The following is a 16,045-nucleotide window of genomic DNA, read 5'->3' as shown; positions in this document are numbered from 1 at the left end:
TATTCCTTACTTGTCAATGAAACTGAGATTTTTAATTCCACACATTCTAAGAGTACAAGGATTAATCACTGTGTCTGAAAATCTCCAAAGTTGTATCACTATCTTTGCATATCTATAAATACATGTGCAGAACTGTAAGATCAAGAAAAAACAACAAATGACAGCAACACTGTAAAAATAGTCAAGGGCTCCCGACTGCTTTCTGCATGACTGTAGTCATGGGGACAGACATCTGTGCAAATGTTTGTGTTTTATGGAAAGAAGGAAGAAGCTTCTGAATGGTTTAGGCATTTAGTACGTTTGTATGATCAGCCTTTGCCTTTATTTATTCTTCCTGCTCCTGATTTCCTGCATTTCTTTAATGCAGGAAAAAAGCACACAGTGAAGCAGTTTCCAGTTCATTTGGTATCATGAAAGGTAAGCAACACCACAGTACTAATCCACAGGCAGTTACCTATCTTGTAAAAAAGAAAGGATGGTTTCAAAGGAAGACTTACACTGTATCAACCTTTTCTCTGGCTTCTCCTCAGGAATACGTAACAACTCAATTTTTTGTTGTTGCTGTTTTAGTTTTGGACCACAAAAGTTATCCAAAATTATCCAAATTCTCCATTATCACTGTTCTTTAGTGCATTTAACTACTTTGACTGATTTCTGAATTTATGCTAAGTAGCTTTAATACCCAGGGACTAAAATGCATGCATACTCCCTCCTCTTTCAGTTCAGTGGTGAATTTTCAGGGAAAAAGAAGAAAGAATATAAACTTCTTTCATGCTCTTCTGCTCTACTTTTCAGAAAGGTCTTCATACTGTAATCCCTTTAGACAAAACACATTACGAATTCTCTTTAATTCTCTTCATATCACAAGTTTTAATGAAATGAATTTTCAGTTTGTCATCTAATGACTACTTGTCACATCAAAAAACCTCCCCACAACAGTACTTACTGTATCAGCCAATAATGACAACACTTTTTCTTTAGCTTCTTTATTTAAAATCAGTTCATATATCAGTGAATTTCAGTCATAAGAAACTGTTCTCTGACAAAATCCCACTATCAGAATGGTAAACTCTTAACTATCTTTATTTAAGAAAATAACACAACTATGCCCCACAAATTATGACAAGAGCTTGAAAAGAAGTATCTCTCTCTTTCCTTACTATGTAATGAAGACAATGTCATAAAAGTACATAACAAAGCTATAGAAAAATCAGGAAAACTACAGAAAACCAGAAGCTCCCTATGGGTTTTGCCCTATTCAAATATTTTTTAATTGAAATAAAACATTAATGGCTTTATTCAAGTAAATACATATTTTAATAGGTAAAATGCATCTGAAACATGAATTCTTTCTGATTCTAAATTTCAGACTATGTAAGAAGTCAAAAATGATGGGCTATACTGGCCAAAGGTTGGTTACAAGAGTTTTTATTTTGCAAACTATACAGAAACAGTAAAAAAGAAAATGCATTATACTTTTCAATATTACATAAGATAAACATTAGATTTAGTATTCACTGTGTAGAAATTAATTCAAATAAGAAACTGATTTTCCTTTTAATTAATGATGGGAAACCAGTGATTCAGTTTTAAATTATACAACCTGTAGTGATACATTATACAGGTCATGTCAATTTTATTGTGGGCAGAAAGAAACAGATAGGATATGAATGAAGATGGTGGAGTCCCAAAATGTCTACACAATTAATTAACATGCTAACATAAATACAGTGATTAAAGTAATTTTCTCTACAGTCAAATCTTAAGTGCTACTCTACACAATAAGTATAATCTAGACCACATGGTAATTACATAATAATAGGAAAAAATTAAAATAATCCATTTTCTTCATTCCAGCAGCAGTACCTATACTGGTATTAATTTGGTAATTGGGTGTGCTTAGCTATTGCCTAACATCCTATACTGGTATGCATGCTAAAACCTCTCTAGTTCTATTTTGCAAGGCACCTTTACAATACGTTCTCTAAGTTTCTGCACTAGTAACAGAAAACAAAATGAATTAAGATAAAGAGCAAAACTATTATCTGAAATAAGAAAATAAAAAGCATCATTATACATTTATTAAAAACTACCTTGGGGCAAGTGACAATACTCTGAAATACAGTCATATATAAAGGTAATACAATTTTAAGCAAATCTTTTCCCCCATGTAAATATTTTACGCTAGTCTGATTAGTGAGAAATACAGAGAAACCACAAAGGATGAAGCAAAGTTTAAGTAAATAATGATAAATCTTATATGACCTTGACATGAAACCAGAAAAGGGAAAGACAAAAAAACTTTAGAATTACAGATCTGGTGCTTGCCCATGTTACTGCTTTTGAAAAATCCTTTCAATAATCTAGCCATTTCCTAATAAAAACGTAACTACAAATGCAAACCCAAAGGAGGACTTTGCTATAGTTTTCCCTCCTGATTTTTCTCCATACTTTTGGTTAATTAAAGGCTGGTTGAGATGTTACTTGTGCACCAATGTTTTTCTACTGCAATACATTTCTGATTCATTAAATGGACAACTGCAGGGCCTAAAACACTGATGGTACTGAAGTTACAGTATGCATTCTGAAGAGGACATGCACAGTTCCAAGTAAGAGCAAGTATCTTTTCAGCAGAATTTTGAAGAGACTGGTTGACTTTAGTCAACCAGTGTGTTTTGCACATACATATATTTTCAGTAGCACATAACATTTTTTTCTTCCAGCTAGAATTCCAATGTGTTTTCTTCAGTGCAACAGCATTTAAAAACTCAAAAGCACATGATATAATTATTCTTATTTAAACAAAAAAAGTCTATGACTCCAGCTGCAATGTTTGAAATAATCATACAAAATATACATATTTGTTAGAACCCTTTTGATCTTGGAGAGAAAAGGGATTTTATGAAATATAATCTTGTGAAATTTAGAAAGGTACAACATATGGACCCCTTAATATCATCAAATATATCCATCATGATCATCATCATCATCATCATCATCTCCTTCATCTTCATCATCATCTTCAATTTCATCTTCATCATTCATTATTTCATCTTCATCATCTTCATCATCTGTCCATTCATGGAAATCACCAGAGGCAAAATCACCTGAAGTCTCTAAATCGATAGCTAAAAAGGTATGATAGTTATAGAAAAGACTCACAAGATACACTACATATTTAAAGTATATTTTACATAATCATACAAAAGGCACACCAGAATATTTACTTTCAGGAGAACTACAGAGTGAGACATTAATATAAAATATAAATAATATGAAGAGTCTTTTGTCATAAAAGATCCACCTCAATACTGAATGATAATTTCTCAATGTTAACAAAAGGAGACAGATTTTATGGATTTGCAGAACTGTAATGAGTGCTAGGAACAATTGAAAAAAATTTAAGTCCAACTTACAGATGACAATACAGACTACTGGTAATATACACTGACTATTGTTCACTTCTTACATATTATCTTGAACTATATTGAACTGTCCATTTATCTAGAAAGGATCCTGGATCAGATGGACAATAGGCCTGAGCTTGTACCTCAAATACTGTATTCAATTTACTCTCTGCTTCAGGCTATGTTCTTTTGTTGGAGAAGAAGTGAAAAGGAGTCATAAATGACTTTTTTTAAAAAAAAAAAAGGAAAAATACTTTTTTTTTTCATCTTTTATATCTGGGACATCAAATAAAGATGGGAATTCTTGGAAGAAGCTGCACAGTGCTGTAGGGAAGGGAAAAATAAGGGAAGATTTAGTGTGCTAAAAACTTTTGGCAATTCCCTCAAATATAAACTAAAAAAAATGTCAAATTGAATTCACTAGCATGCTGATTACCCAAAGGAATTTCATGAAACATTCTGGGACTTACCTAATGCTGCTCTAGAAAATTGATTTTTCCTGGGTTTATATACACTATGCCAAGCACATATAAGGGGTCTATTAACAGTTGACACAGTGACAGGAGTTCCAAAAAATAATGAAGCAATAACAATATTATAATTTGTTACTTTTTGTATCAAAATCCATGTAGTTGGATCCCACATTTCTAACTGAAGAAATTTAACCTGGTTGGCAATCGAAGGGCATAACACCTCTAAACCAAACACCACAAAAGGTTCTTAACTTACCACATTCCGCTGCGCCGTTTGTTCTGGATCCTGATACCTCATTGCCGTATCTGTCAACACACCAGCACTGCCCCAAGCTTCCATGGCACTGACTTGGTTTGTAATACCCATCCTCATCACAGAAGGGGATGTACTGCCCTGAAAAACAGATGTGTATATATATATAGATATAGCTGTGCATGTTGGAAAAGTATATTAAAATCCATGTCTTGGCCAATGTCACAATTATAGCAGAAAGAAACTACCTTTTGCTGTTTCATCATTCCAGACTGCCTTTGTAGTACTAAATTCAGTTAACCCAAAGTGACTGAATGTATCAAAGGAGGGAAAATAACATGTATCAGTCTTGGACTGATTTCAAGAAATAAAGTGAGCGATCTTCCTTTAAATTTTTTGTTGATCCTGTGATATATATTCCTTACTCCCTGAGTATCTCAGTCCAGATTTTCACTGAATTCTGGTGAAAAGGCTCAAATGTAGGACCCACTCCTGAATAGGAAGTTCTATCATCTGTGGAGCACAAACGAGTCTGAATAGTAAGGGCCAGACTTCCTGATTAAAAAACTATCTGCTACAAGGAGTTATTTGTGTTTAATACATATTTTAGAAACCACTTATTTACATACTAATATTTAATTATTCCACCATAGGAGACAAATGCAGCATAACACACCATAAAAAAATGTAAAAAATTAGTACTAAATTTGCATTTATACATACAAGAGGGGCTTATTTTGTGAGGCAGTGACTTGCCTATAGCTGAATAATCCACTGTTTGTCACTTGGACCAAATGGAGTCCACAATGAAGACAACATTCATACGAAAGCATTTGAAGTGTATAGTTCTCGTTAGAAACCATCCTTAGCAGAAACACAATTTTGACTGCTTCGGGCCAAGCCTCTTATTGCAGCTTTTACACAGTGGCTAATGGTAAATGAAGACCTTACACTTCAGAAATATTGATGCAGTATAAACTGATTCACAACAAAGATTTCAATTACTTACAGAATATCACAGTTAAAGGATCAGCAGAGATACTACTCCGGGAGTACCTTATGCTGTCCCCTCTGTAACTGTGAAACCCTTCTATCAGGGTAATAAAACAGATGTAAGAGCTTTTGGTAGCTAAGGTAATAAAACTAAGTTTAATAGCTTTCAAAAATTTCATAAATTTTGTTTCTGAGATTTACTGTGGGTCTATCTTCATTGGATTAATATTGATTTTGTGTTGCTGTTTAACTAGGATTATTTATGTAAGTAATAAAACCTTCAAAAGAATGATCTATGGCTCACCTAGGAGCTTCTTTCCTCCTTGCTGCTTCTGAATGTTGTTGAGTTCTGTCTGGCAAGGTGGGTCTAAAACAACATAAAAAATGTTAAACAGGTTACATAGTATCTAGGACAGAAAGCACATGACTACGTTTTCGCAGTTTGCTATGCTGTAAGGTCACTCTAATTACTGATCTTACGAAACACACACATCTAAAATAAAAGAATTACCACACCTTGCTACAGCTTCAGAATTATGAACTGCACAGCACCATGGATTTGTGCAGAACACCACTCCCAGTTATCTCATCTCCAAGTGAGCATCTAGTCACCAGTCTGGAGGATGAGGAATGCTAGACCAAAATAGTAACTATCACACCCTACTTTACTGCTCTACAAAAATCAGAGTGCAACTGTGAAGCTTGCCTCATGTACTGGTTAAAAACAGGATGGCACTTTAAATTTCTTCTCTTTTGTCCTTTTTAGAAGTCATGTTCAAATTTTGTATTTCACATACTACACTAAGAAAATAAGACCTTTTCCTTCACTGAAGTCTGCAAGATTGTGATTCTCTGGCAACAATTTAAGAATGGATCCCATGGGTACAAAGCCTCATGTGCAGCAAACTACCTTAAAAAAGGAGGCCAAACTTTAGATGACTCTAAGAAGAAGAAAACGTATTAAAATTCAGTCTTCTATTCTTCAGCTATAGCTTATTCTTGTTCTGAATAATTTAATTTTCTACTGTCCATAAAAGAAAGCTGCAGTATGCCCCATGAATGGGAAGAAAGATGTGAATGTCCTTACATCACTGTTGAATAAGTGAAAGAATCAAAGACAGAAAAGCACTAATTAATCTCTCTCTGAACACTCGCACTGCGCACTGCATTAGACCATTAGCACCAGGGCATTTCTCATTCCGAACCACCAATAGAATTACTGAGTTTATTCACAGGTGTCTTTAGCTTGCACCATTCCCAGGCAAAATCTTACATTCCATGAATATTAAATGAATTTTCCATTTTAGCAGACCTTGATAATTTATTAATACATCTTTGCCATGTAGTTAACTCAAAGATCCCTTTTTCTCCATGCAAATAGAAAAAGGTGTTCTGAGCTGGTTTAAAGATGAACAAGACTGGCCCAGCACATTGATGCAGAACACATGTAAGACCAGAACCCAGTCACTGCTTAGGGCACCATGGTGACAAATGCCTAGATGAAGTGGGGATCAAAAATACACTTCTGGTGAGCACAAAGCCTCTTGGCTGGCACAGCCTAGTTATTCCAATAGGCCTTTGGTATTATCTAAGAGAGTAAATATGAACTAGCAGACAATAATAACCCCTTACTGACAGCAGGCTATTAATTTCTCTTGGTTTTAAATTTTAAATAACATTTACATATCCAATACATTTAAAGAAGCTTATAAATGTTTCCAGAGGCCTCAACTCTGGTGGGCCAGGCTTTTCACACTAAATCTATAATGATTGTTTTTACACTGAAGGCCTTAAAAGTAGGCTCCACTTTCAAAACACTGTCAGTAGGATTCTTAATGCCAGAAGAAATTTTCAGGAGTTGTCTTTCCAGACAACCAACCAATTTTGTCAGTGTGCTCTTGAAAAATCACTGAGATTTGACATCATTGGGTGGGTATTGGGTTTTAAGGATTCAATTTTTAAGTATTTGCTGAGGCTACATAAAGTTTTACTTTTTTTGTTGTAAGAAGTACTTTCATGATGATCATGCTCACTATTTCATTACCTTTTAAAACTAAGGTTTCTGTCTTTCCCAATATTTGAAGATTTAAACTCTTAATGCTACAGCATTCTGAGGACAGATTATTTCTTAAACTAAAGGTATTTTCTACTACCATTAATCTAATAAATGTCAGCCCTTTATCATACAAATATCACAGGTTATAAGGATCTAGGACTGGGGTGGATTTGGCAGGGTTAGGTTAATGGTTGGGTTATGTCACAGAACCTTTCCTACCTATTCTATTCTATTCTATTTCTATTCATCTTCCAAAAGAGATGGGAAATATGCCGATGGAGAAGAACTAGTCAAATAGGAAGAATACATGTATTTTTTTCTATGAAAAATAATCCTAAATTAGAAACACAGATCTGCACACATGAGCACTAACATGTGGAAATGTAAGAATGGTGGATGCTGCCTAAAGAAAAAAATCATCTTTTATAGCTATAAATCTTTGGTGGCTTAATTATGAAAAGGAATACCACCAAGCAAGAGGTAACAAGGCAACATGAGATAGTTACTTACCCAAAACACTCTTCTTCCCAGAAGTTAGGTCTTCAAGATTCACACTTAAGCTTTGTTTCTCAGGATAAAAGCAGCAAAAACTCTTAACAATACTAAATCACTCTAGTGCTTAAAACTGTCAAAGAGAATGGCAGGCTAGAAGTTCAACCAATTCCTTTTGGCTCACAGAACATTCTTTTTCCTCTTTTCCCAAATCATAATGCCTCCCTCTTTATTTGCCAGCTAGTTCCTAAGTTTAAAAAGCTTTTTTTTAGATTTCTGAAATTATTTCAATAAAAAAAGCAGTCACTGGACAACTTACGGCAGTCGTGAGGCAAGGAGAAAAAAAAAATCCTTTACAAAAATCAGTGTGGTAGCTTCTTTTTAAATAGCAATGAATCTGACATCAGTCATGTACCACGTGACAGCGGCCATTCACAGTTCGTCAGTGCTCAAAGTACCAGTGCACACCAGAGTATCCAATGCTATTAACACTGGCCCTTGAGACATCAATATCCAGTCATGTCAAGAAGTGCTTCAAGGCTAGCACAATTAAGCTCTGATTTACCAAAATGGCACATTAACAGATCAACTGGAGTAAATTTGATAGGTTTGACAAAGAATGCCTATGATTTTTAACAGATAGGTCTCGAGCTGTTACCCACACAATGAGCCTCCAACTTTCAGAGATTCTCCTTCTCACTCAGACACAAAACAGTGATTTTCCACCTATCAAGTAGATAATATTTGGCAGAGCCCCTAGTTTCTGGAATATGGTCCACTGCAGATTAGGCTCCCTTTTGATGTCTTGCCTGTGCTTGGGGTTAAGCATTATAATTGTTGGACATCCAAGGTTTGTACTTCAGGGATCTGAAGCACCAACACTACACCTCAAGAAGTCCTCCAGGGGATCTTACTCATGTTAATCATTTATCTTGATAAAGGCATGTTACCGCTTCCTTTATAACCACCTATAAACATATTTGAAGTCCTTGCAATCTTAAGACTGGCAAATACAAATCATGATAATTACCATTCTTCTGTAAGAGGGACTGTTTTTGAAGTCATTAAGATGTCTTCCAGGCATGACAGACAGAAGAGCCTCTAAGAAAATGTATCTAGAAAAGTGCTGGACTAATAGATCCATGCAGAGGCCTTCAGTAAACAAATACTTTGCTGCATTAATATTCCCAGCAAAATTGGCTACTCTCCTGCTCTCACTCAGTGATGCAACAAAACAAGACTGCAGTAATGAATTACTGGCAGAAAGAAGTTCAACCTATAAAAAGGCCAACATTGCAAAGGCCTCAGCATTTAGGTAAACACTAAAGTGTCAAGTTAGCATTAAACAATGAAGAAAGTAAGTTCTGAAGATGGGCGCTCAAACACTCACATGGGTTGTTGAAACTAGAGGGCCATAGTGACCAAAGTGACTTGCAAAGAGCACTGTCACAGAGCAGAAGTATTGCAGAAACGCATTTTAATGCCTAGAATACACCTCAGAAATACTAAACTACATTTAAAGCAGAGTAAGAGCAAGAAAAAGTGCAGTAAGAATCACTGGACTGTACCGAAGTGTTTAAGCATTTGTCAAGGCGGGACAACCACTACAGAAAGATCATCTTCTCCACAAGAAAGATCTGACTTCATGATTCATAAAAAGTTTCTTATATTGACAAGAAGTTGTTAGCAATGTGCAGTAATAGGTCTAGTGTAGTGTAATGTGACATGATGGATCTCAAGCAGAAAGAAAGAATGAAGAAGAGTTACAAGTACTTGTCTGATCCTGACAGTCTTGCATGGTAAAACTAAGATCAAAGACTATGAGGGCTTCTTAGATAATGACTCAAGCAAATGCCATGTACTTTTAAAAAGCACAATGAAATTGCTATCCCCAGTATGATACATATGGTTGACTAAATTTTGTATTCCCTTTTGAACATCGTTAATCAATAACAGTACTGTAAAATCACTGATCTGCCCAGAAAGCACTACTAAGGTCAATGAATAGAGAGACCTCGCTACATGGCTTGAAGCATTCTGTTAGTATCAACTTATCTTAATAAACATCAGAAAGAAGCTGCTGAGTTTCTCAGCTTTTCCATCTCTTTGCTATTAATAGCAAAGCCTTAGTTAAAGGCCTTATTTAGATCATTCCATCAAGTAAAACATGACCAAACTTGAAAATATTCCAAGGTTCAGCACAGCAATGCAAATTCCAAACAGAGACTTCAATGGGTTACTAATGCACTAGGGAGTTAGGCAGTTAGACATTTGTGCATGAGCTAACAGCATGACATGACAAAAGAAGACTGTAAGATTCTTTTTTCACCTTACACCAAAATCCAGAGAATACAGATTTTGACGACGGTGTTAATTTCAAAGGATGAAGTGTATGTTCAATGCACAAGGGTTGCCAAAACATGCAATTTCATTTCATATACAATGTTTAGGAGACATCTTTTTTACTATATACTCAAACACAGTGGTATTAAAGACTATCTAATCTGTTTGAAATCAGCACCTTATCACAACACCATTATGTTAATTATCAAGACAGCGAGGAAATTGGTAAAAAAGGGAAAAAAAGCTTGATAATGTTGGGTTCTGCAATGTGAAGAATCAGGGTCTGAAAGATGGATTTGCTGGGGTACCATTAATAGAATTCTTTAGTGTTTAGATCAGTCTTTACAATACCATCCTCAGGTTCTAGAAGGACACTGAGCAAATACTTTACACAAAATGTGTTTATAGGTAAGAAAATGCAAAACTACTTGAAACTGATCTGTGGAAGTGTTTTCTTAATGTCCTGGTTATGCTGTTATGTCCTTTAAGAGCTACATTACTTCTGGGATGGGTTGTTTTTAATTTGCCAGTTTTGTTAGCAGTACATACACGCTTATAAAAAATAAAGAAAAACTTATTGTTCTACTGTAAAACAAGCAAGGTATTTTAAAAGTTTAAATGTTAACCTTTTAAAGAGAAAGTTATCAAAGAAAAATATGCTATTCAGTATTTATCTACAGGAGTACAGCTTTATTTTATCTAGATTCACAAATGGCAGATGTGGCATCATAAAAACCTTTATTTCCATAGAAATCAGAGTGAAACCATAAATGTGGAATGCTAATGTAAATTTATCATGAGAGTTTTAAGGCTACAAGTGAGATTTAAAAACTGATACTAAAATTTTCAAGAAGGCTGAATTAATTTTGGAAGCTTTCCACCAAATCAGTTTTATCTCCTCTACTGGCAGTATAAATTTGAACCCTGGTTACTGTTTATCCTTTAGAAAAACTCCCTCATGTTAGTAAGAATAATGCAGGGGTTATTCTGCCCAATTTCAGCCAATATTTAATGAGTGAATTTCTTGATACACTACAACTAGCTTGATTACATAATTTACGTGATGTCTAGAATTGTTATATATTCCTCAGGAAAATAATGCTTCTAGGTTGTGTTTTTTTGTCTAACCAAAATCATATCAGAACATTAACAAGACATTCAACTAGGCAATAAAAACCAACTGGTTTTAGGTCTAAATGATTGGAAGTAACTTTATCCATAATGTTTATTCAGCTATTTTATTAGGCTCACTGAACATAAGATACCCTACATTAGCAATACAAAAAGTTTATTTTTTAGTGTAGGCAAAGTAGACTGGGAAGAAATAATTTAAGTATTTGCGTATGTTATTTTAATCTCTTTCATCTCCATACATACTAAATGTTGGTAAGAGGAACAATATAGCTGTAAAAGCATTAGTGGCAGTGTTGCACTTAGAATCCTTGAATTTTAATAGCAAACCTTCCCATTTAGCTTGGGTTGTTTGGCTTTTTTTGTTTGTTTGGGGATTTTTTACTTCATTTAAGGTATTCACCGTATGTCACAAACCTTAACACAAATTCATTGCACAGTATTTAAGAGCTTGTACTTCACTGCAATTTTCTTAATATGTTGAAAAAAAAATAAAGCCCAACCAAAAGGTCAGTCATATACATAGGCAGGTTGTTCTCATCTTTTACCTTGCTGTCTTTGGAAGCAGTAGCACCACTCGTTGTTAGATATCAAACTGTCTTTGTATGTGTCACAGGAATTGAAGAACGCCCTGGTGCATGGCTCGTTCTTGTCAAGGTAAATGCTTCCAAGTTCTGACTGGTCCAACAACAGGTCATAGTTCATATCGAGCCTATTAAACATCCAGCCGAGGGAGTCTTTGCAAATTGGCAAAATGCTGGTATCAAATCCTAAGAGGCAAAACAAAAATAATAGAAATTATATAGGAGGAAAACTAGACCAGCTGCTGATCCCAGCCACCACAAAAGAATGCTGCATCATGGAAACAGCTCTAGTGGTACATAGATACTATAAATAAACAGTATATGCTATTGAAGGGGACACAGAAATTATGTCAGATTCACTTTAGAAGTCACTAAATTAACCTGCAAAAAAATTTAATCCTACCACCAGTCTCAAAGCATTTAGAAATATGAGTTTTCGTTATGTTATACCTATACCACACACATTATGTACAGTAATAAATGATATACAGTGATTTCCTGGAAAATAATACTGATGAGGAATTTAAGGGATATTATGCATCAGTAGAACGAAACTTAAGTCGTTTGCAAAGTTTACAGAACTAAGAAGAGCATAAATTTCAGGTAACTTGCTGGAGTCTGTGAATGGGATTTTTTTTGTTCTGATAACATATATATGAAAAAGGAACACGACAGTCAGTCAGCCTCAGCAACACCTTGAAAATTTTATTTTATCTTTATATGGTGTACTCTCTATCTTGGAGGAGGCCATGGAAAAGATGATTGCTAAGAGCAGGTGGCTGCCAGTGTGGTACTTACCTATACAGCGTGCATCTTCCTAAATCCCTGCTTGAAAAAACGGCCAAATGGAACAGGCTGAGTTAATTATTCCTGCAGCCAGACTTCACACCTCCTGTTTGTCTTTTAAAGTACATGCAGACTTGCCTATGGACATGAAAAGGCAATGCAGAAACCACCAGGCCTATTGCCTCTGTCAAAGATGTGAGCTGCATATGATACACACACACTTCTTCTGGTTCATGTGCTGTGGGTCGTGCCACAGGCCGATGTGGCCACGCAGTTGAGTAGACACCCTAATTCAGAACAAGATTTAGTGCTACTAAACACCATTCTTCTCAAAACTTTTAAGTTAAAACTGAGCACTGAAAAAATGAGATTGGTAGATATGGCTATAGAAAAGTTGACATGAGAGCACACAGAAATTCCCAATTTCTACTGCTGTTGAAAATCAAGCCTGCCTGCCTCTGCTGTTGTTCGGACAACAATAAAGAAACCTGAAAAGTGCTTCTATACTGCTAAACAGGTTTAATCCAGTAATTGTATTTAGAAATCATTAAATGTCCTTCTAGATATATATCTTCATATGGAAATGCCTATGCTGCAGTAGAATGACCATTTCAGAAAGGAAAAGAAAGCTGATAGCATCAAAACTCCCTGTGCAAGTCAGACCAACACATAAACTCCCTTTCCCCAGAAATCCTAAATTAACTATGACTTTTCATCAGGGTGATCTCACTTTTTCTAGCTCCCTGATGAGCTTTTACATTAATTTTTTTTTTTTTTGATAGAAAGAAGAGGGAAAAAAGCAAAAAATATAAAGCCAGCCATTTGATACATATGAAGTTTTGATGTGTTTAACACAATTTAAAAACATAGCCAAGCATTCAGCCAAAGGTCTCTATTCCTTCCTCTTCAGCCCCTGATAAAACATCAAGACAAAACTTATTTTCTGTGGATCACAAAGAGCAGTGAGATATAGGAATGAATAAGGATATAGAGTAAATGTGTTATGCAACCATATCTGTAAAAGGTATCAGAATTTTTCAACAGGTGTTTTGGATTAGAAAAAATCTGGAAGGTTCCTCCACCTTAAAGTACTTTGTCTAAGGATTAATGCGCAGTATAACATTATCTACCTGTAAGGCTCTGTTCCTGAAGGCCTCTAACACTTTCTCTCTTAATCCTCCTCATGACCTTGGATACTGAAAGAGGTCAACATGAAGCATACTGTTACCTATCCTGCTTTTTGTGTACCTGCATGATGGGAGAAATTAGTCTTGTACTCACAATTTTTTTCTGAATTTCGCACTCTGGCAATCTCACCAAACTCTAATAGAAGGGGCAGTAATAGAGCAACTATGATTTTAATTAGTAAGACACCAATAGAAGAGAAAATAAGATAAAAGCCACTTTAAACGTGTATTCAAGGATGGACCATGAGGGCCAAAGTAAGTAATTGCAGATAATACCTCTGCATGTGGAAATTTCAGCCAAAATTTATTGAAGGAGGCATCATTTTCTAGCTTGGGCCAAAATATTTTTAAATGAGCATTTGTGGTTCATGCTGGCAAAGCTCACATCATAAAGTATTTGTATTTTAGGATACTAGAAGACAGTTTTATGTTTTTAATAAACTATACCGAGGAAAAGCAGAACAACCCCCCCCCCCAACATCTGCTTGTTTTACAGAATCACAGAATGATCTGAGTTGGAAGGGACCCACAAGGATCACTGAGTCAAACTGCTTAGTCAGTTTCAAATTATACTCTGAGAAGAAATAAATTTATCTGAAGAATAGTGAAAGAACTGGAAATTTCAAAGGTATATGCACCACTAAATTAAGGTTGGAACAATATTATACAACTGCATACGGTTTTATCCCTATTTTTTGCTTGATTTCCTTAACTAGCCATAGCCTGTGATTGAAGTTCATCTTCTGTTCCCATTCCTCAATTTCTTTCTCACTTCCTTCTATATAGCTTTTAGATTTTTTTAAGAAGTGATGTCCCACCAACATCTTCTCTATTATATTTGACATAATTAAGGACAAAGCTCGAAATTAAAAAAAATTGCATTGGAGTCAGCAATATAATTGTAAGGCAGATCATTTTATTACAGATCACTGATACCAACAGGATAGCACCAGAAAAGTATTATGTTCTAGTATGTCAATAAACCTTGTCAAAGTTCAACATAACCATAGCTGAATATTTAAATATAGAGTCTGAAGTCTGCTATTCATTACATACTCTTCCTAGTAGAGAGGAATATATTATTCTGGTACATCAGAACTAATAAACCTACTTCAAACAATAACATTTTATATAAGAAAAGCTTACATTTATTAAAACTGTCATAACCTATCAATTAAATAGCATCAGATACTGGAGAAAAAGCACTGTGGATCATGGGGTCTAACTTTCTATTAAATAACTTTTTGATTTAATAATTTCTAAAACTGATCATGCTTTACCTTGAAAGTTATTTATGTTTCTTTTTGCAGAGTTCAATTCTGAAATAGTTTATATTTTCATTTACAGCCCAGGTATATTTGTTGTTCTTACTAGTTTTTGTTCTTCCTATTCTTTAGAATATACAATTTTAGTGTAGTTTTTTGAGAAAAATCACATTTGTTCTTAGTTTTCATTTGTCTTCTTTCATTTCATCAGGCCAAACTCTTTCACAACCATCAGTCACTGCAGTATAGAAATGTCTGAAATTCAGGTCAAATATTAGTTTTGCTCAAATAAGTAAAATGGCTCAAGTATGTCAGAGGTAAACCAGACAGGTGTTAACAGAGATAGAAGCAGCTTTGTTTGATATGAAATGGAACAGTCCACCTTTTTCAAAACTGCTACACCATGAAAAGATCATCACTTCAGGTCTATGTGCACATTATCAACTCTTTTAGAGATTATTGTGGTAAAATTCTTGGTTCATTTAAAAAGAACCCTTACTGAACTTTCCAAACTTAAAATTATCTGAAGTACTTTCAACAATGACTTTCTTCCTTTATTCTAATATTGATACAATAATGCATCTTGAAGGTGATATACTTGATAAAAAATGTCAGGAAAGTCCTTAAATACATATCTAGAGTTTAACATCTGCTAACATGGTTTTCCACGTGAAGGGGTCACGTGATACAGAACTAAGAATCAAAAAATCACCAGGTGACCTAGACCTAAGAAATTATTGCCTGAATCACTCTGAACACCAACTAGAATGCTGGTTTCAGACATTTTTCACATTTGTAACACAACAAAATAAGCAGAAACTAAGGGGGAATAATTAGTATAACTGAATGATAGTAATTTATTCTTGATGATTAAGTACCAGGACATTATGCTGAGAAGAGGAAAAACTGCTGCTCAGATCATTAAATCATGAACGATTCTCTCTTTCATTCTAATTCCTTACTTAAAATCTATTTCCATACACCATAATGAAGTGAACTTTCATGCAGCTATTTCTGAACTCTGTCTAAAAAATGTGAAGTACCAGCTTATGCTCTTTTCCTGGTCAAAACAATC

General features: G+C 34.8%; 1 protein-coding gene across 6 annotated transcripts in view; it reads right to left on the bottom strand.

The window, feature by feature from the left end:
- Window positions 1-1,067: 1,067 nt before the first annotated feature.
- Window positions 1,068-16,045, bottom strand: part of SPOCK3 (SPARC (osteonectin), cwcv and kazal like domains proteoglycan 3) — a 189,292-nt gene continuing 174,314 nt past the window's right edge. For 5 of the 6 annotated variants that reach the window (XM_032109502.1, XM_032109501.1, XM_032109499.1 and 2 more), the window contains 4 exons: window positions 11,697-11,918; window positions 5,431-5,493; window positions 4,137-4,274; window positions 1,068-3,128 (listed from right to left, as the gene is read on the bottom strand). In XM_032109502.1, coding sequence (XP_031965393.1) covers window positions 2,959-3,128; window positions 4,137-4,274; window positions 5,431-5,493; window positions 11,697-11,918 — 593 coding nt within the window. In that variant the 3' untranslated portion in view covers window positions 1,068-2,958. The other variant, XM_032109498.1, reaches the window with a different exon arrangement.

This window comes from Corvus moneduloides, chromosome 5 (assembly GCF_009650955.1).
Source record: "Corvus moneduloides isolate bCorMon1 chromosome 5, bCorMon1.pri, whole genome shotgun sequence".
NCBI lineage: Eukaryota > Metazoa > Chordata > Aves > Passeriformes > Corvidae > Corvus > Corvus moneduloides.
This window is presented reverse-complemented; position numbering and strand designations above follow the sequence as displayed.